This window comes from Manihot esculenta, chromosome 16 (genome assembly GCF_001659605.2).
Source record: "Manihot esculenta cultivar AM560-2 chromosome 16, M.esculenta_v8, whole genome shotgun sequence".
Lineage (NCBI taxonomy): Eukaryota > Viridiplantae > Streptophyta > Magnoliopsida > Malpighiales > Euphorbiaceae > Manihot > Manihot esculenta.
Genome location: NC_035176.2, coordinates 26,697,245 through 26,721,467, shown reverse-complemented (window position 1 = coordinate 26,721,467; position 24,223 = coordinate 26,697,245). Strand labels below are relative to the sequence as shown.

Sequence of the window (24,223 nt, the reverse complement as noted above, 5' to 3'; positions counted from 1 at the left end):
CTGGCTGCAAGTGGAGGAGAAATAGCCTCCTTCCACCGACCCTTGGCCCTTTTATAGGTGGTTGGCCAGACCACCTTCGGCAGCCGAACGTGAATCCGAAACCATGCAATGTTCGGCGGCCGAAAGTGACCTTCGGCGGCCGAAAGTGACCTTCGGCGGCCGAACCTTTGCATTTCTCCCTTATTGCTTTTCTTTCAAAACTCATTTCCTTTCACACTTGAAAACATTCAAAACTCTTAAAACACACATGAAAACATATGTCTTACCCGTCTCGAGGGTTCCGACACTCGAGATTCCACCGAACTACAGGAATTCTGAGGCCGGACTCGAGCCGGATATTACATTAATGAAACGTATGTAGTAAAGAAGATGTTGCGATTAGTGTCCCCTAAGTATCTTCAGATTGCCTCAACCATAGAAGAATTCAGGAATCTGTCTGTAAAGACGATTGAAGAAGTAACCGGTTCTCTCAAAGCTCACGAGGAGAGGTTGCGGAGCTACGACTCCAGAATAGATGAACACGTGCTACTTACTAAAGGAGAGTGGAAAGCATGAGCTGAGTCCTCAAAAAACAATGAGAAGCAACCGCAGGACATGAGTAGAGGTCGAGGACGCAGAAATGGGCGTGGTAGAGGACGTGGCAGAGGTAGAGGAGGTGGACGCGGCAGGGGTCGAGGTCAGGATGATGAAGAACAACACCGTCAGAAGTTCGACATTAAAAAGGTCAGGTGTTACAATTGCAATGAATATGGCCATTTTCAATCTGATTGCAAAGCTGAAAGAAAGGGAAAAAATGAGGCACATTTAGTGGAGCAATTCGAAGAGGAGTCGACGTTGTTGATGCTAGAAACCAGTGAGCTGACACATTGGTGAAGAGAAAGAAAAGGAGCTAATGCTGAATGAAGAACAGATGCATGGCTTCGAAGGTGTAGAAACAAAAGGAACCATGTGGTACTATGATACGGGAGCAAGCAACCATATGACCGGAAACAAGCAGGCCTTAACCGAACTCGATGAAACAATCAAAGGGAAAGTCAAGTTTGGTGATGGTTCCGTCGTCAAGGTAGAAGGCCGAGGCACTTTAGTGTTTCAGTGCAAAAATGGAGATCATTTTAAACTAACAAATGTGTACTACATTCCTCGATTAAGATCCAATATTATAAGCCTTGGTCAACTCGATGAATCAGGAGCAAAAGTGGTGGTGAATGGAGGAATTCTCAGAGTATATAACGCAAAGGACAGGTTGATAGCCAAAGTGCAGAGAGCTGAAAATCGTTTGTATACGATGAAGACAATACAAGCAAAATCGGAGTGCCACTTGACAAGGTTGTCAGAAAAGTCTTGCTTATGGCATACACGCTATGGGCACCTAAACTATCAAGCTTTACGCAAGCTTGCACAAGAAAGCATGGTGAAAGGAATGCCGGAGATAGAAACAGTGAAGGAAGTTTGTGAACCTTGTGTGATCAGTAAGCAGCATCGCACAAGTTTTCCAAAAGCAGGAGAGTATCAAGCAACTAAACCTCTGGAACTCATGCATGGTGATCTGTGTGGGCCGATATCACCTACCACATGCGGCGGAAACAGGTATTTTCTTTTGCTTGTGGATGACTATAGTCATTATATGTGGATTGAAATGCTTAGAAGTAAAGATGAAGCTTTTAATGCTTTCAAGAAAGTGAAAGCTCAGATCGAAGTCCAGTCCGAATGTAAGCTCAAAATGTTTAGAACAGACAGAGGAGGTGAATTTGCATCGAATGAGTTCGAAGAGTACTGCAAGTTACATGGCATCAAACGCCAGCTCACTGCACCTTACTCCCCACAGCAAAACGGTGTAGTAGAACGGAGAAACCAAACCGTAGTGGAGATGATGAGGTGTCTATTAAATAGCTCCGGGGTGCCAGCTACATACTGGGGAGAAGCTACACATACTGCAATATACATATTGAACAGATCACCCACAAAAAGTGTCCAAGGCATGACTCCTTATCAAGCGTGGCATGGAAGACTCCTAAGTGATCATCATATGCGTGTTTTTGGTTGCATTGCATATGCCAAGAACACAGCTCCTCACTTGAGAAAATTAGATGACAGGAGCATGAAGCTGGTTTTATTGGGATATGAACCAGGATCCAAAGCATATCGATTATTGAATCCAAATTCTAACTAAATTGTGGTAAGTCGGGATGTTGTGTTTCAGGAAGAAGAGAAGTGGAAATGGCAAGGCCAGACAACATCAAACTCCACAACAGAAGGACCACTTGTCATCACGTACAAGGAAGCACTAATACAAGAAGACAAAAACCTCCAAAGTCAGGAACTGACGCCAGCTTCCTTATCGCCTATGTCAGGGACAGGTCCAGAACATTCAGAGACAGAAGAAAGCAGCTCGGAAGGACCAAGGAGGTTCAGGTCTCTTCAAGAAATTTATGACAACACAGTGGAGGTCGACCAAGACTACGGTCTTTACCTCATGTCAATTGAAGAACTAGCATCTTATCAGGAAGCTGCCTGCAGTGAACATTGGCGACAAGCCACTACAACATATTACATCTCTAGTTACGATACGTAGCTACAAAAAAAATTATTGTGGCTAATATATTTATTTTATTACGGCTAAAAACCTATTATGGCTAATTTAAACTATTTAGTAACAAGAATGCAACAATTATAACTAATATGTATTTTTTGTTTTATTTTATATATAATGTAACTATTTGTTGACTATTTGCCACAATTAATTTTAGCTACAAAGTAATATCATAGCTAATAGATATAATAGCTATAAATTTAATTTTTTTGTAACAATTACTACCATTATAGTCACAACACATTAATATTATAGATAATACTTTTAATAGCCACGAAACTAATATGATTGTAGTAATAATTATTTTATTAGCTACAATTTATTAGTCATTACAAAAAAATTGTGGCAGAAACATAAAAATATTAGTCATGTAATTATGTTTGTCATAACTATTACTAAATCATTAGCCACAATATCGTAGCTAAATGAATTATATGAGTACTATGATACTTTAGTTATAATTATCAAAGAGTCATTGAATTAGCTATCAAATTAGCCACAATTATATAACTATGATAGAATACTATAACTAATAAAATAATTTGGAGAATTACTCTGAGGTCCTCTAGGTATTATATATTGGTTTATCAAGTTCAAAAAATATGCTTAGAGGTTCTAAAAAATTTCATATAATATGTTTTTTTTATCTCTCAATCAATTTTTCTCCTATTGTCCATTTGTTTAGATAGAAAAGTTATTGAGAATTATTTTCTAACTTAAAAAGTTACATATTAATGAATCAATTTTAGTTATAATTATCAATTTTAGTTTTATTTTAATTGAAAATTTGAATAAATAATTTCTAATAGATAACAAGTTTGTTTATAATATATAAGTATAATACTTTGGGGTAAAAAAAGTATTGTTATTTATTTTACACCCATCATTTCTTTTTTAATGTTTAGACACTGTCGTTTATTTTGCACCCGATTGTTTCTTTTTTTATTGTTCTTGTCTTTAAACTAATTAAAGTGAATAATTAAAGTTTTATTTTAATTGAATATTTGAATAAATGATTACTAATAAATAACAAGTTTGTTTATAATGTATAAGTATAATATTTTGGGGTATGAAAGGCACTGTCGTTTATATTGTGCGTTCCATCTTTTTTTTTAATGTTCTTGACTTTAAACTAATTTAAGTAAAGAATTAAAGTTTTATTTTAATTGAATATTTGAATAAATGATTACTAATGATTAACAATATAATATTTTGGGGTAAGAAATGCACTGCTGTTTATTGTGCGCCACGTTATTTCTTTTTTAATGTTATTGACTTTAAACTAATTAAAGTGAACAATTAAAGTTTTATTTTAAATGAATATTTGAATAAATAATTACTAATAATTATTATATTTTGTTTATAATGTATAAGTATAATATTTTAGGGTAAGCAAGTCACTGTCATTTATTTTGGCCCCCATTATTTCTTTTTTAATGTTCTTGACTTTAAACTAATTAAAGTGAACCATTAAAGTTTTATTTTAATTGAATATTTGAATAAATGATTACTAATAAATAACAATTTTGTTTATAATGTATGAGTATAACATTTTGGAGTAAGAAAGACACTATCGTTTATTTTGCGTCCCATCTTTTTTTTTAATGTTCTTGACTTTAAATTAATTTAAGTAAAGAATTAAAGTTTTATTTTAATTTCCAGGAATCGTTTTTTTTATATAGTACCGCTTTCTTCTAGGAATCAGTTTGAGAACCGGTACTACACACCCTTAGTAACATGAACTTTACACTACCATATGCTTAAAGGTGAGCATTTTATAACCATCACCATGACCAATTAGCAAATTTGGAAATTATGGTAATTGAAATTTTTTTACAGAATTACTAATTACTAAACATAATTACTAATCGGTAACCAAAAAACCAAAATTCTTTATCCACAATATATAAATTAAATTTATACCAAAATTATTCCAAATTTTTAACCAACGATTTAACACTTTTAGGGTCTTATTCCATCAAAAAACACAATTATGCCAAATTTGGCACATTTAAAATTTTTTTTTTACATACTTGAATTTTTTTTTTACCTACATATTTGTATTTTGCGTATAAATTAATTTTAAAGTTTTTTTTTTGAAAATAAATTTATTTTGATGTTAAAAATACAGCTCTACGAAGGTGTGGTCATGATTTTTTTTCTTTTAAAAAAAAATTCATAGCGTTGATTTTGAATCTGCTTAAGCAAATTAAAATTATTTTATTTTGCTTATTTAATTAAAAATATAAAATATTTTAATTACAAAAAAATAAAAATAAATAATATTATATTAATTAATAAAGGGAACCCTATCAATTAGTGGCGGCAATATAATGATAAGCTTTTTGGCTTGGGGGAATGAAAACCTTAAAATTAAAAATTCCCTCCTTACAGCCGCTACTGATTCATTCTCACTCATGATTCATTCAGTTTTCAATTTCTATCCACTATCAAAAGGAGAAGCTCCCACTATCAAATCCAATCAGGCATGTTTAAAATTACAAAAGCCTTAAAATTAATGTTTCATTGTAATTGTTCTAGGTTAAACACGTGAAAGGCATCTGATATTTACTTTTCATTCGTTTTTCATCTGTTAAAAAGCTTTGATTCACTATTTTTATATTAATTTATCCTCTATGTGTAATATTCAATTTTTTCCATGAAGCAGAAGCAAACATCATGGCTCGACGATGCAAGTTGCGGAAAGGGAATTCCATCAATATTAACTTGGAAAATGAGACTGAAAATAATGTTAACCAGAACTTTCAAGAAACTCAAGAGTTATACCAAAATCAGGCTTCAAATTTTCAAGGTAAATAATATTTATGTGATTTATAAATTTTAAGTTGTTTTCATAAATAATTATATGGCTAACTACAATTTTTTTTTTAGGGAATACTAGTCAGAAGACAATGAGGTATCATTATGAAGGTCATTTTATATTTTCACCAAATAGAATATATGAAAATGGTAGGTTCATGGAGAAACCTAATTTTGATGTTGATTTCATCTCATTTTTTGATATATTGGATGACTTGAAAAAGGATTGTGGATTTGATGTTATAAAAGGAGATAAATTTTATTACTTGAAGGCTGATAAATCTCTTAGTGATCTTGATGCATTGATAGAGGTTAAAGATGATACAGATGTGAAAAATATGATGGATAGTTATAAGAAGTTCCCTTCGAAACCCATTGATATATACACTCTATTTCGAGATTATGATATTTTACCAAATGGACTTGGTGACGAGCTACCCGCAGTTACTGTTGATCACACTTCTAATCAACTTTAAAATCCAAATGCAACTGCAGCAACAGGTTTACTCATTTAATTTTATTTAAACAATTGATTATGTTTACTTGTTCTATGTACAGAAATTCTTGTTATTATATGATTATTGTTTTACTTTTATTTTGAAATAGGTTCCAATATAATTAAAAGAAAAACTAGAGGACCAACACGATGCTTGAAAATCACACAATTGGAGAATGGACAAAAATTGCCAGTAGAATTTGATGAAGATGATCAAGCTATTGGTGATAATGCTACTGCATTTGTTTGGTTTTTAGGACAAATTATTAGAAGTGTGTCGTGTTGTCCATTGCAAGTGAAACAATGGAATAAGATTACCGATGATAAGCTCGACCTTATGTGGTCTACCATATTAGTACGAAAATTTATATTAAATTACATCCATTATAAAATGATTATAATTTTTTTAGTTCTATTAAGTATCATAATATTTATTTCTTACTTCTTTGCTAAAAGGAAAGTTCACTTTTGAGTATTCTGATGCAAGAAAGGGAGCAATTTTCGGTCATATGAATGCATTATATAGGAATTATAGGCATAAGTTGAAGAAGAAGTACTTTGATTCAAAGGCAACTTATTCACTTCGTCTCCGAAACAAGCCTAAGGATATGGATGTAAAAGATTGGAAGTATTTGGTTAAGCTTTGGACAGAAAATGCATTTCAGGTATTAAAAATTCGTGTAAAATTTAATAATTTATTTTATATGAATTCAGTTTTTGTTAGCTAACATAAATTCTGAAAATTTTTCATTGTTTTTCTTTAGAGAGAAGCAACAAAAATAAGACAAATAGATGCAAGCGTTTTATGCCGCCATACACGGGGACAAAAAGCTTTGCTTGGCTGAGAGATCATATGGTATGAGTTTGTTTTTATTTTATTAGTATTATAGTATTTTTTATTAATTAAATGATATACAAATAATCCCTTTTTACTGCTGTCGTTTTGTGGACTATGGCTAGAAAGAAACAAAATAGTATTTGATAATTCTAGTTTAGAACTTGAGAAAGTTTATGATTTGATCTTTTATGGATCTTTTGTTTGGTTTAAGATGTGCCTAGCTTTCCTTATTCCTTAATCCAAATTCTTTTTAGTAGTTCAACAATCAAGAACTGGTCAACCTGTAATGGTATAAGCTAGCTGCTTGTTGTTATTCTTTGTATTCTGCTATAACTCTCAAAGTTCTAATAAAAGCTATTTTTATCAAAAAAAAAAAAAAATAATGCCTTTTGAAGTTCATATGATTGTTAGAACTTTTTGATATGCCATTTATTATTTTTTCTGTAAATGCCTAATTAGATTCAGACTGCCATTATTAACCTTCATTTCCCACATCAAAACAAATCCCCTTTTTCTTTATGCTCATTAAAGTTAAACATGACAATTTTTTAGTAGTATTAGATTAGACAGCAAACACCATTAATAACTCACTCATTTAATGGTGAAATTTGACCATGTTTAATATTCTAAATATAGGAATGAATTATGATTGGTCAACCCTATGAGCATCCAAACTTGTAGAGTAAATAATAATCAACAGTATTATGAATTTTAACGCTTGAATTGATATCATTAGCTGTAAAAATGTTAGCTCTTTTATACAAGTTTTGTTTATCTGCAGCATATTTGTAGTTAAGTCAATTGACTCTTTTACGGAAAGTTTGGTTTTGCTTGAACTCAAATTTTTATTGATATAGATCTATGATAAACTAATACTAATTGTTATATTTATTTGAACAGAAGAACAAAAAAAATGGAAAAACACTTTCTCGCTTAGAGCTTTTTCTTGAATCTAGAAAGAGAAAGCAAGGCAAAGAAATTGATCCAATATCACAAGAAGCCATTGTAATACTTTTTACATATGTTTTATTTATTTGTTATGTATTTTATGCTATATTTTGATTTTTTTTAATATCAATAAATATAAATATCTCTACAGGAAAAGTTTTAGCAACTAAAGAAATAACGAGAAGAAGGACAAATTTCACTGGATGATGATGCTATGTTTGCTGATGTACTTGGGCCAGAAAAAATGGTTATGTACGTGCTTATGGTCCTGGAAAAAATGTCACGGAATATTTTGGTGCTAGACCTACAAAGATAGAACTACTTAAACAACTTGATACTTCAAGAAGAGAAGCAAACGAGCGTGTCCAACAAATTCAAAAAGAAGCAAGTGAACAAGTAAATGATGTTAAGAAGCAAATGGATGAGAAACTTGCAGAGATGAATAGAATATGAGAGCAGAAATTCAAGATGCTTTTGGAGAAAAACAATAATATTGCATCAGTAAGTGATTAAAAACTAAGTCTCATTTTTTTTCTAATATAAGAATTTTTGTAAGCTATATAACTAGTATGAACCTTATCTATTTTATATAATTTTGTTATTAATATTTTGAAATAAAATTTTATACAGCCTATGGAGGATTCCCAATATGATGAAATTGGAGGATGATTTGCAGTATATTTGAAGTTTTGGATTTTGAAGCAGCCAGCAGCCTTATAATACTACTTTTAAAAAATTTAGATATTAATATTAGTGTTAGTATGGTATTATAATTTCAAGTATTTTTAGTGTGATTGGTTTATGACTTAAATTAGTTTATTTTGGATATTAGTTATTTTGACTTAAATGTATTGTTATTTTATAATTGTCATTCTGATTGAGTCTTAATATTAATATATAATTATTTTATAAATTTAAATTTTAGCTAAATTTTTTATATAAATTTTATATTCTATTATAAATTTTACCAAAATTATTAATAGATAAATAACATATGTAATAGTAAATTATAATATAATCCCATTAAATAATAATAAATTAAATAAATATTACATTTTAGCTATAAATAATTAATAGTAGCCGTATGTACTATATTTAGAATAGCTTCTAATTTAATAATTTTGTGGCTTTATTCAATAGTTATAAAATAAAATTAAGTGTAACAATTATACTAGAACTTGTCACTTTCTTATTTTTGTGGTTATAAATTTTATTCTTGCATTATAATTATTTAAATGTGGCTAATAGTAAATATTTTTTTTCATACAATTAAGTTTATGGCTAAATTTAGATATGTTAGCCATAAAATTAAATTTGTAACTATACATAAGTTTAAATTGCCACATTATTATTTTTGTAACATAATCATAGCAAAATCACGTACAAAAAAAAGTTGTTGTGGCAAAAAGAAAATGTGGTTACAAATATTCCATTTGTGGCTAATAACTAGCCACAATATTTATTTTTAATGGCAATATTTTTGCTTCATTTAAATAAAAAGTGTGACTATAAATATTTATTTTAGCCACAACACAGGTAAATCCTGTAACTAAACTTTAGTTACGCCACTTCTAGCTACGGTATGTCACGGAAAAAATATGTTGTGGCAAAATCATCTAGCCACCAAAATTCTATTTTTAGCTACAATTTATTTTGTGACAAGATATGGATAATGTTGTAGTGAGCGATGATAGAAGAAATGAAGGCTATCCGAAGAAATGGAACATGGGAACTAGCAGAACTACCAAAGGATCAGAAAGCTATTGGTCTGAAATGGATCTTCAAACTAAAGAAGAATCCGGAAGGGGAGATCATTAAATATAAAGCGAGACTTGTTGCGAAGGGGTATGTGCAGAAACAAGGCATAGACTTTGAAGAAGTCTTTGCTCCCGTAGCCAGGCTGGAGACTGTGAGAGTATTACTTGCTGTAGCCGCTCAAGAAGGCTGGATAGTGCATAATATGGATGTCAAATCTGCATTCTTGAATGGTGAGATAGAAGAAGAGGTTTACGTAACACAACCCGACGGATTCGTAGAACAAGGGAAAGAGAAAAAGGTTCTGAAGCTACGGAAGGCCCTGTATGGTCTTAAATAGGAGCCTCGTGCATGGAATATAAAGTTAGACAAATGTCTCCGTGAACTAGGGCTTCAAAGATGTGTGATCGAACATGCAGTCTACAAGAAACACAAAGGAGATGAAGTGCAGATTGTGGGAGTGTACGTAGATGATTTGATAATCATGGGTTCAAAGCTGAAAGCAGTGGAGGATTTCAAAGCTAAGATGAGAGAGAACTTCGAGATGAGTGATCTGGGAAAGCTAAGCTATTATCTGGGAATAGAAGTCAAGTAGAGGTCGTATAGTATCACTCTTAACCAGGCAGGGTATGCAGAGAAGATACTCGAGAAGCTTGGCATGGCTGAGTGTAAGCCATGTCGGGTTCCAATGGATACACGAGTAAAGCTGAGCAAATCATACGGAAGTCCTCCAGTAGATGCAACACTTTACAGGAGTGCAATCGGAAGTTTAAGGTACTTGGTGAACACCCGTCCCGATCTCGCATACTCAGTTGGGATGGTAAGTCGCTTCATGGAAGCCCCAACAACGAAACATCTAGTAGCTGTAAAACAGATATTACGCTATGTAAAAGGCACTTTGTATCATGGCTGCAATTACAACAAAGTTGAAGAGGAGGAGTTCAAGCTGGTAGGCTATAGTGATAGTGACTTAGCCGGAGACGTAGATGATCGGAAAAGTACGACAGGGGTAATCTATTTTCTCGGCCAAAGCCTAGTCACCTGGATTTCACAGAAGCAGAAAGTCGTAGCCCTATCTTCATGTGAAGCCGAGTATATTGCTGTAACAATAGGGACTTGTCAAGGCACTTGGATTAGTAGACTGTTACATGAGCTGATCGGTTGGAAGACAAACAAGTTCGTGTTAAGAGTGGACAATAAATCTGCAATCGCACTCACAAAGAATCCCGTTTATCATAACAAAAGTAAGCATATAGACATTAAGTTTCATTTTATTCGGGAATGTGTTCGAAGAGGAGAAGTCGAAGTCGAATATGTCAAGACTGAAGAACAACTGGCTGACATTCTGACAAAGCCATTGTCTCGGGACAAGATCGACGAGCTGAGCATGATGATCGGGATCGGAGATGTGAAGAACAAGCTTACGGGGGAGAAATGATGAAAGTAAGCCTGTTCGCACCATTTTTCTATTAAGCATGTACTCACGTGCTCTGTTTTTCTGTTTTATTAATAAAACACGTACCCACGTGTTTCTGCATGTTTTTCAATTTGTTAAGAGTCTGTTGCCCACGTGTTTTGTAATCCGAATCTTGCGGGATGTGGCTTCAAGATCGGAGTAAGTTTTGTTTTCAGTTTGTAATGGTTGATTTGATTCAGTATAAATAAGAATGAAAAGCCGAAACAGCTAGCGGCTAATTATTTTTCAAAAAAAGAGTGTGCACTCTGCACAGAACAATTTCCACATTCTCGTAAGTTTTGGTAGGAGTAAATTACAGGAGCTCTGTAACGATCCGAAAATCGAACCGCTACCGGCGCTAGGATCCAGATCGGCTTAAGGCTGCCGGGACCCGTAGCTAGCCTAACATGCAACCTGAAAACCTGTTTAATCCCATACATGATCAACAACATGCATAAAAATTTAAAACTTTTCCTTCAAACATCCAACTCAACCTAAACATACATGTACATAGTCATGATCATAATCGTGATCCCTCTGTGGGATCTCATCAATGCCCCAACGGGCGATACAACATCAGATGAGTTGGCTTTCATGAACATTATAAAACATTTTTGATCATGTAATAAAAGGGATACCTCATACACAATGTCAAGCACAATATCTAATCCTCAATATCATTACATGACTGAAACTGTACTGTTACATAACATTAATACATCTATCATGTCCACACTATCTATTACATACACAGGACTTCAATACTCTTATGGATCTCCTGGTCTACCCTGTACCTGCAATCCTGGGGGAAATGGGAGAGGGATGAGCTACTAGAGCCCAGTGAGCAGAATAATAAAACATTTAAAAACATATGATAACATGGAATGCATCACATCACAGCTAAATCACATCAAGGATGAACCTGTCACCAATAGCCCTCTACATGGTCCAACTGTGCCAGAACGTAGAATGGGTCCTGGTCTTTCCCTTACATATCATAACATAACAGTGTCCAACTGTGCCAGAACGTAGAATGGGTCCTGGTCTTTCCCTTACATAGTGCCAGCGAACGTAGAATGGGTCCCACTGGTCTTACATTCCGTACCGTACATATCACATCGTCATATCATAGATCGAGGGCTATGGATCATCCAGCATTCATCCACATCAACATTTAAAATGTGCAATGCAACATATTCGTGAATTCTAATGCAAGCAACCTAATTCATCACATGGCATTCATGATGCATGAACATGCTCAAAACTATACGATTAATTTGCTTAAAAACATAAAGGTTTATCCCACTCACCTCTGGATAGCTCTGACCAGACACTGGGGCAACAGACTCACTGCGGAGGTCCTCGGTTCCTCGGGTCCGAACCTACACAGGTGGACTCAAATGAGGGACCAAACATACATGAACATAACTCTAAACTATTCCCCAAAAACCCCCTAAAACATCATAGAATAATCATAGAAAAACATGCAAGAAAGGGCTGGACAGGGCACTTTCGGCGGCAGGTTCGGCGGCCGAAAGTCCCTCCAGAGCCGAAAGTCAGGCAGGTTCGGCGGCCGAAACTCCCAAACAGAGGCGAAACTCATGCATGTTCGGCGGCACTTTTGGCGGCCGAAACTCCCAGACAGAGACGAAAGTCTCCTTTCGGGGGCAAGCTTCGGCAGCCGAAGGCTGCCTCCACAAGCACGTTCGGCGGCCGAAAGTTCCTTCGGCTGCCGAACCTGGTTTCTCCCAGAATGGCAGAAACTCAGCTCCCCTATGCATTTATGCCTCCAAAACTTCCAATCATGCATTTAGCTCAACCAAAACATGCAAATATACATACATTGGCTCCTAGGGGCTTCAAACTAACTTAAACTCCAACTACAACACACAACAACAACACAATCCATCATACATTGCTCAAAACATAACATAAATTCAAAAACCTAACTATGAGCTAAACATGCATTCTACCCCATAGATCTTGCATAAAACTTACTTTAAACATGAAATGAGCTTAAGATCGGCTCTTACCTCTTGAAGATCGAGAGAGAGACGTCCTAAACTCGGAGGTGGGAGGGGTTGAGTTCCCTTGGACCTCAAAGCTCCAAAACTTTGCTCAAAGCTTGAAAATCTTCAAAACAAGTGAAAACTCATGAAAATCGAGTAGGATTGGAAGAAAAGAACTCAAGATCGGTGAGGAACGGCGGAGAGCTCACCTTGGCCAGAAATGGGGAAAAAGCTCGCCCATTTTCGGCTAAGGGACCCTTTTATAGTGGCTGGCCAGGCCACGTTCGGGGGCCGAACGTGCCTCCGCATGCATGCCATGTTCGGCGGCCGAACCTGGACTTCCCTCACTTATGCTTTTGGGGGCCTAAAGGCGCTCCCGAAGGCATGCATGTTTGGCGGCCGAATTTGAGGTTCGGCGGCCGAACCTGAGTTTTCCTCCAAGGTTGTTTTTATGCAAAAACTCATTTCCATTTTACTTAAAACCATGAAATACCTTAAAACATTTTATGAAAACATGTTTCTACCCTACTAGAGGCTTCCGACATCCGAGATTCCACCGGACGGTAGGAATTCCGATACCGGAGTCTAGCCGGGTATTACAAGCTCGGCAGTCCGGCAATTGTATTCGCATTTCTAGAAGAAGAGTGCTCACACTCGTTAAAGCTGATCTACTGCAGAATTACACCAGGTAGGAGAGCTTGGCAAGATTTGCTGCAGAGTTACAGGAGGTCGGCGAGCTCGGCAAGAGTTGCTGCAGAGTTACAGGAGGTCGGCGAGCTCGGCAAGACCTGCTGCAGAGTTACAGGAGGTCGAAAGCTCGGCTAGAGCTAGTGTAGAGTGATCACTTGCATTTACGAGATCAGCTGAAGAGGTTGCAGGAGAACAGCCTCTCAGTCTTCACCTTTCTGCCAACCCTTCCACATCATCTCCTTACAATCAATTTTGGATACCCATGAATTTTCAAACATAAATCGTTTTAAAAAAAAACGATAAAGCTGGACTCCCAAAGATAAGAATATTAGTAAATGATCAGAAGAATCAGTAGCCAAAATTTATAACTTAGCCATCCTGAATTTCGTAGATCATAAACCTGTAGCCACAGCTCCATCCAGCCATTCCCTTATAAGCTCATCCCAAGTGAAGAAAGGACCCTCATAACCAAGGCTGCAATACCACATTACTTGGCTCACCTACTCCAGCTGGCAAAACAACTGAATTTCCCCCTTTATCCTTTACTTTCATATTCAAACCAAGAGGCCTATTCTGATCAGGAAGGTAATCAACACCTTTATCTGTATTCCTCACGGCACTGTCCTTCTCCAGTTTCATCTTCGATTTTGAACTTTCTCCAGCCACCGTAGTGGATTCCAGGAGCAAATCTTTTTTAGTATGCAGCCATTTAGCACCAGAATTCTTTTGCTGACGAAAATCCGCAGTAAGCCTATGGACCATAAGCATATTTGTCTCTAGGGATTTTAATAGGTAAATCAAAAAGTTTCCTGCAAAATCTATCGGTATGACTAATCATCCCACAAAAATGGCAAAAGGTATTAGCTTTTCATAAACAAAATCAACCCATGCATTCTTTTTAGGGCATCGAATAAGCAGCTTGCGTTTGATAGGTACTCTAACATCCACCTCCACCCTAACACGCATGTATTCTTGCCAAATAGATAGAAAATTAGTGGGATCAGCTGCCACAAAATCTCCCAAGTGATTTCCAACATCCTTTTCCACACACTGAGACCAAAATCCTCTAGGTATGTTATGAATCTGAACCCGAAATAACAATTTTGTAAGTTCAACCTGACGAGGGTTTTCATTAGGTTTGAGTTCCTTCAACAATAACGAAATGTTTTGATAATTCCATGGACAACCCATAGACACATTTATATTCTCTAACCTGCTTGCTTTATATTTTCATAACAAGATGGATTGTACAGTTGATTAAAATTTGTCATTTGCTTATGATAGTTGTGAATGCCATCAACCTAAACATGAACTTGAACAAATCCATACTTAACATTATGGATTTATCAGGTGTGAGTTTGGAGAGGTAACCAACTATATAACCATCATAAAAATTGAAAGAAAAAAAAAGACACATCAAGTGAAGTAATTTACTTTATATTTTCAAATACAATCCCACTTTTCCTAATCCGCTTTCTTATTCCTTAACTCCCCAAAGCAAAATCCTCATTTTATCTCTAGGCATTGGCTTTGCTGTGTAAAGGAAAGAGCAATATTAGTGCTTTGCAAAGAACTTTACGTAACAATTGATGCTAATTAAAGAACAATATCGCAAAATCAATTCAATTGATGCTAATTTAAAAAAAAAAAAATTAATAAGAAGGATCAAAAACTTACCGTCAATTGCTCTAATCTCGGCGCCAACAGAGAGTGATTCGGCGGCCGATGGCAAGGAAGACTGAGAGCAGTGAGAGACTGAGAAGGGAGAGAGAGATCGAGGCGAAAGGAGTGTGGCAGGCGGCGTGGCTCTGTGAGAGTCTGAGAGATCGAGAAGGAAAGGAGAGAATGATTGAGGAAGAAGGAGGTCTGCATGTGAGTCTACATCGTGGGACTAAGATCTCAAGTAAGAAAAGCCATCAAAATAATACGACATCATTTCTTTTAAGTTCAGTAGGTTTAATTCTAATAGATTTTTTTATTAAAATTAAATCGAATCGATTAAATCAAAATTTTTAAAAATTTAAACAGAATTAAACCGATTAAAAAATAAAATAGCAATAAATTTTTATGATTCGATCGGTTATTTTGATTTAAACCATACTATTCACTCTACTGATACTCTTATACCAATGCCATGTTATGATTATCATTACTGTACCCAATTAGTGAAACCAAATTCCTATGATGAACTATTATCAAGAGTTGCACCTGAAAAACCACATACAATATCTATCTATCTGGCTTGTAATGGCGATGAAAATAATTGATTAAATTGAGTTGAAAATCCTACATCCAACATCTGGTTGAAATTCCTTATAGCCTTGCTTTGATGACTGAGATAACAGCTTAATTGCAACCTGAGTTCCATCTTTTAGAGTTCCAAAGTAAACTTTTCTAAAGCCTCCTCCTCCAATGGTCGTCTTAAAGCCATCAGTAATATTCACAATCTCTGAGTAACTAAAGGTCTGATTCTTACTATTGCTCTATATGTACCAAAACAGTTTGAAAATATACAGATATAGTTGAGTTGCTAACTGCAGATAGAGGATATATAGATTACCTTGTTGTCTTCTACATCTCCAAGAGCCATGCATAAGGGCTAGAAGGTTCAAGATTGATATAACCGATGCAACAGTTGGAAGAAGAAATTCCTTCTTTTTCTTACAGGAACCCAACTTGCATAAATTTGGGTTTTTATCCAAACTGGAAAAAGATTTTTTTTTTATTATTATTTTTAAGTTAAACATTAAGAAAAATTACTTATTTTTAGTCAATTTAACAATACCATGGGTAATTTTTTTTTTAGGGTATTGGCATTAATAAACTCATAGATTGCTGAAAGTATACATTTATGAAGAATAATAAAACATTACATGTTTTTACTCTCTTGTTGTCTATAATATTAAATTCTTAAAAAAATTTTAATTTTAAAATAGGATAAAAATTACCCCTATTCATTAAATTTTATTAAGGTATTATAGATGCAATTTTTATGTATTATTACAATTAAATATATAATTACTTTAATAATTATAATTTAATATCTTTAAATTATTTTCAAAGTATTTATTATATATTTTTATTTTGCAAACTCAAAAAATTTAATTTATTATAACAAATGACTTATTTTCATATATAAATAAAATATAAAATTAAATATGTTATTAAGGTGAAATTGAAATTTAATAAAACAAAATAACATTTTAGCTTAATAAATTAAATTAAAATTGTAACCACATTTTAAAAATATTTATTATGTTTGTATCTTTTTTTTTTTAATTAGCAAAGAATTGGATTTAGTTAGGACAACCATCTTTCATTTATTTTATAGGGAAATTATTATTAAATCTTTAAATTTTTAGAATTTTAGAAAATTCATTAAGCAATTAAAGCGTAGGAACTAAATGATGATGAAAATTCATTAAACAATTAAGCAATCAACGATGAAAATTCATTATATTTTATCAAATTAAATTCTTTAGTAATTTGTTAAAACGGTTAGTTAATTTATTTTAGAGAAATTAAATAATAAAAATATTTAAAATTATAAAAATTAAATAACACAGTAATTAATAAATTTTTTTAAAAAATTAAATTATATAAAATACAAATGTTTTAATTGAATAATTTTAAAATAAGAATAAATTAATTAATTTTATAAAAATTTAAAGATTTAATAATAATTTATCTTTTTTATTAAATAATATCAATCTTATGGAAAAAAATGTGCACCCTAAAGTTGATATGGACATGTGTGGACACATTTTGCAATAAAAAAAAATTAAAGCCCAATATAAAAGAAAATAGGTACAAAAATAAAACTCTTCAATCAAGCAAGTAGCAATGCCGCCTCTTCACTAGAAATCGGCAGCCGCCCAAGCAGTAAACGTCTCAAAGGCTTATTAGAAAATCTTTATCACTAAAATTTATCCTTCCCGACCAGCAGAAACATTTGGAGAAAGAAAGAAAAATTCAGACAATCCACAGCTTCAAAACATGGAGAAAAACTGCTGCATGCAATAAAATATTGGTCTGGACTAGCGATAGAACCACTGGCTATTAAAGAGAAGATTCCTTCTACAATCATTGCTAATTACCGTTGCTAGAGATTAGATAGCAGCCACAAAACAAGCTCAGACATCGATGAGAAGGGAGAACGGCCAAAAATCAAATTTGAAAACGACGTTTGTTGTCACCCGAAGTTGAGGCAATTTCCATCGACATGGGTTTAAAACAACCAATCATAAGAGAAAAAACAAGGGAGGAATTATAAAACTTCCGATAATAATCACCGCTTGCTAAACTAAAAATAAAAATAAAAGAAATAAAAATAGTCTCATCCAAAACGAAAGTAAACAATCAGACAAGGACAGAGAAGCTACCTTTATCCACAAAGGGTAGAAGTGGCGACGACACTAACAAGATCAAGATCTAAGGCCTGCTGCCTCACAGAAAAATGAAAAGACAGGGAAAGAAAGGATAAATGGGCGCTCTCAATCAGATATAAAGTTGATATCATTAATGGAACCACAGCCATTATCCAAGCTCTCAATTCATTTCCTTAACAATTTAATAAAGAGTAAGAATTTTTTTTTTTTTTCCAATGGAGTTTGAAAATTGAGGGAGTAAAATATGAGACCTCTCCGATTTACTCAGATGTACTTATCACTAGACTAAATATATGAGTGCATTAAAAATTTTATAATATAATTTAAAAATGCATTCAATAAACTCGACCGTTAATAATTACTAAATTTTTTCTTTTTCAAATACAATATCTAACAAAATCTTGATAATACATATTTCTTCTTAATATTGGCTAACTTCTTGTCACAAACTCAAATCAACTACTCAATAATTGCATCTACAAACTTAACGTTCTTCATGATTGATACAAATTTTATATCATCATTCCATTACCCAAATCTTAATCAAAATATTTAATCAATACCCATATATTAAAAATCCAACCAAACGAAATAGACATTCACATGTATATTTCTCTCAAAACTATTTCACAAGAATTAAAATATTTGAAAAATATATCTAATTATCTTAAAATAATATTAATTTCATCAAAGTAATTCATATAACTTCACTTAATCCTTAATACTTAAATCTTATTTGATTGGAGATAATTCAATTAAGAAACTTAAAGTTTCTACAAAGTGTAAAAATTATTTCTGTTTAGTTATCATTTCTTCTTTTAACTTTCTGAGAAATAATACATTTAAAACTTCTTTGAAAAACTTACTATGATTCTTAACACTTCAATTGAAAATAAATAAATAAATAACAAGTTTCTAAATATATCAAATATCATATATATATATATATATATATATATATATATATATATATTTTAAAGTCAAAACAACACATCTAAATATTAAAAATAATTTATTTCTATAATTAATTTAATATTTTAACACAAACTCTCAGCTTGCCAGTAAATATATTCAAATAAATATATTCAAATAAATAAAAAAGATTTCAACTATTAGATCCATTCCATATTCTTAATAATATACCCTACAACTAATCTGTTAGTTATAGCTGAATATTATTTTTTATATATATTTTAAGTATTCAAATACACTGTATAAAGACTGTTTTTTATTTTTAGTGTTAATTTAATTCAATCTCGAGTAAAAATAAAGTATATAAGACTATATTACTGTGCAAAGAAAATTATAATGTGATTATAATTATGTGATTTCTAGTACATTTAAGTAACGTCTCCAAATGTTTCTTGTCTATATTCTTATCATAATTAGACAATGATTAAAACTGTTGAAACTGATATATATTACACCCTTTTCTTTAGAGAAAGCAACTGATCTCATAAATAGAGATATGTGATATATCTAAAACTAATATTTAGGTATTTATTTTATGAATAAGTATATTAAACTTGCCCAGAAATCCATATGGAAAATAACTTGTATTTATGGATTACTCAAGTGATAGTTGTGTAAGTGATCATTTGACTTGAAACTAATAAATAATTTTATATATAGATTTTTATATTTTGATTCATCTTACATGTTGCTTAGTTTATGAGTAACAAATGGGAATAAATTGAATATATTAGAAATTGTATGAAGGTGTTTATGTGATTGAAATAGAATTATCACCCTAAGATAAATTAGTAAATGTTTCATTTGTTCTCTGCTAGTATTGATCATGAAATCATTTCTCAATGTGGAATAAAATTAGGAGATTTAAGATTTTATTCAATAGGTTAATGGTTAATAAATGAGAATTAATATGATTTAATATTGCAGACATAATTCATGTATCAAATATTAAATTTCTGCAATATTAAATCGGAACATTTGTGATGAAAAGATATTAATTACACTGACAAATTATGTACTGAAAGGTTAAGTCAAACCACTTTTAATATTTCAAATATTTAACTAGTATTGACATGTTGCTAGACAATGATCTTAACATTCAAATTAATTAATTAGTTAATTATATTTATTGCCAACATATTTGAAATCTAATAAGTCATATATATAAAGAATTTTATAAGAAAATAAAAGGAAAAGTTAAATCAAGTAAGACTTTGCACTCCGAGGCTTAGCCTGGTGGAAAGTGCATCATTGTAGCCTTGTGAGGTCAAAGGTTCGACTCCCCCACCCCCTATTTCAAAAAAAAAAAATCAAGTAAGACTTTATTGCATATAAATTAATATTTGGATAAAATTATAATTTTTATCTAAGATTTATATTGTTTGTTTATTAACGTTCTGGATCATAATTATAATTTATTTATTTAATTAGTTAAATAAATAAATAAATATTATTATACTAAAACTTTAGTGTTTTAGTATAAAATGACATTTTATGATAGCCGATTGCTGATAAAAACCTTTTGAGATACTCTAGAATTTATAGAAAAAAGGTGGAGAGTTAGCACTCGAAACTTTTTTCCTTCTCAATCCTTTAGAACTGTTCTAAAGTTTTTCGAATGTCATCCTGTATGGATATCATTAGAGACCGGACATTTTGATGGTTTGTGAATTGTGATAATCCAACTAAAATAAACGATATCATATTTTACTGTAAAAAAAATAAAAATTATTTATTTTTTTTATTTATTATTACTTTTCAATTTAATTGTGATTCATATTGATAAAAAATTTTATTTTTCTATTTCTTACTGCGTTGATTATCATTGAAATCCAATACATATATCAATCATACATTTTACACATATAAACACAATAACAGTAAAAATATTAACCTCGACTCTACATCTCAAAATATTAAAAAATATATTTAACTCTACTGAAAATTTTAGAAATTAAATCTTTATCTGGTAGCTTATAAGAATAAATTTTTTATCTCAAAAAGTACAAGTATGAAATCCATCAAAATTTTAACAAAACATACCTAACGTATTATTATCCATACCAAATTTATAATTTCTTAAAAAGTATATCTATTTATTTTATTAGAAAAAGCAGTTCCGTTTATGAAAAATATTTATATTTAGAGTATTGAAAAATTTTAATTAACGAAAAATATTTTTTTATTTAGAAAAATAAAAATAACTTTATTTTTTAAAAAGATTTATTAATAAATTTTATTTTTAAAATTAAAATTAAGAAAATATTTTCTATAGAATTTTTTTTATAAAAAATAAATTATTTACGAATTTTAGCAGATAACTTTTGACTGCAAGTAAATTTAGTTTAATATTAATTTTTCATTATAAATTTTTTACATGTTATTTTTTTTTGTTAGGTTTTAAACAACATAGCTTTGAAACTCCACGTATTACTTGACGGTTGTCCAAACTGTAAAAATTAATATATCCAAATAAATTTAATAAAAAAATAATCTTAACAGTTGCTAATTAATCTTAACCAACTCTTCTAATTCTCTATAAAACATCACAAAATGCCCAAACAACTAGAGATTTATTGCAATTTAATATGTGTTGAATCTGTGTATTATCACTATCATTACAAGCTAAAGCAAATCAAAAGCTCACATACTTATTTCTTAACTGGTCCCATTCTTTTACCAAAATCAAATAAAGGCCACAATTCATCAAGGAACTTTTTTTTAATTCAATAAAATAATTCAATTTAAATTTTGTAAAGATTATATTTTATTTTTAATGTTTCCTTTCGTTTTAGCAACACTTCAGCAGAGTGTTGTACTTACTAGAGGTCGAGCCAACCTTCTTCCTTGCATTTTTCTTTTTTTTTTTCTTGGATGTTATATATATAATTTAATTGCTAAATCTTTAGATCGTAAATGGCCTTATTTATCCTTACAGAGAGAATAATATATAAATTTTTATACAATACTTCGTTATAAATTTTAATAAATATTGTTTGATTAAAACGAAATAAGAAAAAATATAAGTTAAACAACTAAAAATCTTATTAAAATTTCAAAAAAGTGAATTTCTAATAATTAAGAGAGTCTATTTATAATAAAAATAAAACTCTAATAAGTAAAATTATAAAAATATTTAAAATATTCAAAAAAATAATTAAAATGCAAAATTAACTCTAAACGATGGAATTTTTATATCGAATTTTGTGATAAGGTCCGCAACCCTCGTCACACTTTTGAAAGTCGTGCGTCTCAAAATTCTCTTTCCGAAAAGTTATCATGAATCTTAACGGATGTCGACAACAAAAATTAGATCCGGTCCAAGTCTGCCGTGAATCCAAAATTAGTTACTCCATGTCATATTATTTCAAAACGAAAAATACATTCTAACTCGGACAATTATTACATATAAGTACAACAATTATTTTACATATATATAGCCATTAACCATAAGGAGTTCTATATAGACTCGATCATGATCAATGTTATCTTTACATTTATTACATAAAACGCGTTGTATATAGCCATTAGTCGGGCTTTTATTTGGGACAATTATTACATACGAATACACCGGTTTATTTTATATAGCTATCAATCATGGGGAAAACCATGGAGGACTTACCATGATCAATCTTACATTCGGCCGTTGTGTTATGCGGACCGTTACATGCAATAATTTCATTATAGCCATTATTCAGGCCTTTATTTGGGAACCCAAGCCAAGTGGTCCTGAGGAAGGAAATGGCAAATAGAAACTGTTCCTGGCTTGACCTTTAACAACTGAAAAGCCAAGTGCTTGGGATCCCAAGCTGATGTATCTGAATGGCAGACGGCGGCTACTTGAGTCTTTGTTCCATCAGCACCCTCTAAAGAAACCCTGTAAACCGTCGTGTTTTGTGTTGTATGGCAGTAAAAGACGGCGTATGTATAGCTCATCATGTGGCACGTTACCATTTTGTCACTTCCAATCTTCTTTGCTCCAGTTGTAATTGTATACTTCTGCAATTGGATTTGGTTCACGTCTGTGGAGATTGTCTGGACATTCTTTCCTAGGATATTTGTGCTGAAGTCAATCATAGACTCTACCGAAGTAGCACAATACTTTACCTCTCCTTTAATTCCAGGATCTTCACAATCTCTTATTGTTTTCTTCATTATCTCAGCTTCCATAGATCCTTGCTTTATTGAAAATTGGTTATAAATTTTTGGCAACTTGTTGGAAGAAAAGGGAATGGAATTGGCAATTCGACGTGGTAAGAATGTTACAACATTTAGGATTTCAGGAAAGTGCAAGTTCATGGTTTTGCCGGGATACATGTCCTTTTTCAAGAAAAAAACAGTTGCATTTGGGTCAGGGAGTTGATTTTCAGGGGCAGCAGCAACATTGTTGTAGGGGAAGAAAAATGGAAATTTGGCAACATATATAGGGTTTCCCTTATGTTCAGGCTTTTCAGCGTCAACCCCAACTCTTTTACCTCCATTGTAGGGGGAAGAAAAATGGAAATTTGGCAACATATATAGGGTTTCCCTTATGTTCAGTCTTTTCAGCGTCAACTCCAACTCCTTTACCTCCCACAATAACGGAAGTGCTTTTCTCATCCATGAAGTCTGAAATTTAGCTAAGTTAGAAGATCTTAGACAAGAAAGAGTTGTCATTAATTTTAGCACTTACTTCCATTTTTAGAAAATCGATATGTGAATTGAGTCAACAACAAAGAATTAAGTCGGACATGATCTCCTCTCTACTGATATTGTATATTGCATGAAACTCTATATATATATATATATATATATATATTCGGTTGAAAGTTATGTAAAAGAGTAGCTGAGGCCTTCAATACAGACCTGGATGTAGAAGATGTTTCACAATTCCTGGCATTGGAGTGCTGGGCAGAACAGTTTTCCAGTATTGCTCAGGAGATAAAGCAGCATGGCTTGTCACTGCCATAATCTGCAACAGAACAGATTTAAGATAATGATAATAAATAAATAGAAATATACGTACCCGAAAACTAAATTCAGGAAAGAAAGAAATCTTTCTTATAATATAGGTAGAACTAGAGAGAGATTCGGAGCTTACAGTGAGAAAAACAAAGATGTGTTGGAGATGAAACTCCATTTGAACTCTGAACGTGAAAGAGAAGACAAAGCAATTACAATGAAAGCAAAGAACTGAAATCTCAGATATGCATGGAAGAAAAAAGAAGTGAGTTGCAATATATATAGACATTGTCCATAGTTGTATTACAGGTGGAATAGCA

The 24,223-nt window shown here is 32.2% G+C and overlaps 2 protein-coding genes and 1 long non-coding RNA gene across 3 annotated transcripts; 2 read left to right on the top strand and 1 right to left on the bottom strand.

The window, feature by feature from the left end:
• Positions 1–4,945: 4,945 nt before the first annotated feature.
• Positions 4,946–6,537, top strand: LOC122722105. Its single transcript, XM_043951803.1, has 3 exons — positions 4,946–5,076; positions 5,259–5,402; positions 5,483–6,537. The coding sequence occupies exons 2-3, from the start codon at positions 5,270–5,272 to the stop codon at positions 5,884–5,886; spliced, it is 537 nt and encodes a 178-aa protein (XP_043807738.1). The 5' UTR covers positions 4,946–5,076; positions 5,259–5,269; the 3' UTR covers positions 5,887–6,537.
• Positions 6,538–6,547: 10 nt separating this feature from the next.
• On the top strand, positions 6,548–7,696 carry LOC122722104. Its single transcript, XR_006348953.1, has 3 exons — positions 6,548–6,571; positions 6,671–6,762; positions 7,645–7,696. It is a non-coding gene; the product is annotated as an uncharacterized LOC122722104 (long non-coding RNA).
• Positions 7,697–22,532: 14,836 nt separating this feature from the next.
• On the bottom strand, positions 22,533–24,223 carry LOC110604203 (BURP domain-containing protein 3-like). Its single transcript, XM_043951752.1, has 4 exons — positions 24,043–24,223; positions 23,808–23,913; positions 23,438–23,570; positions 22,533–23,385 (listed from the first exon to the last, which is right to left on the bottom strand). The coding sequence occupies exons 1-4, from the start codon at positions 24,190–24,192 to the stop codon at positions 22,665–22,667; spliced, it is 1,110 nt and encodes a 369-aa protein (XP_043807687.1). The 5' UTR covers positions 24,193–24,223; the 3' UTR covers positions 22,533–22,664.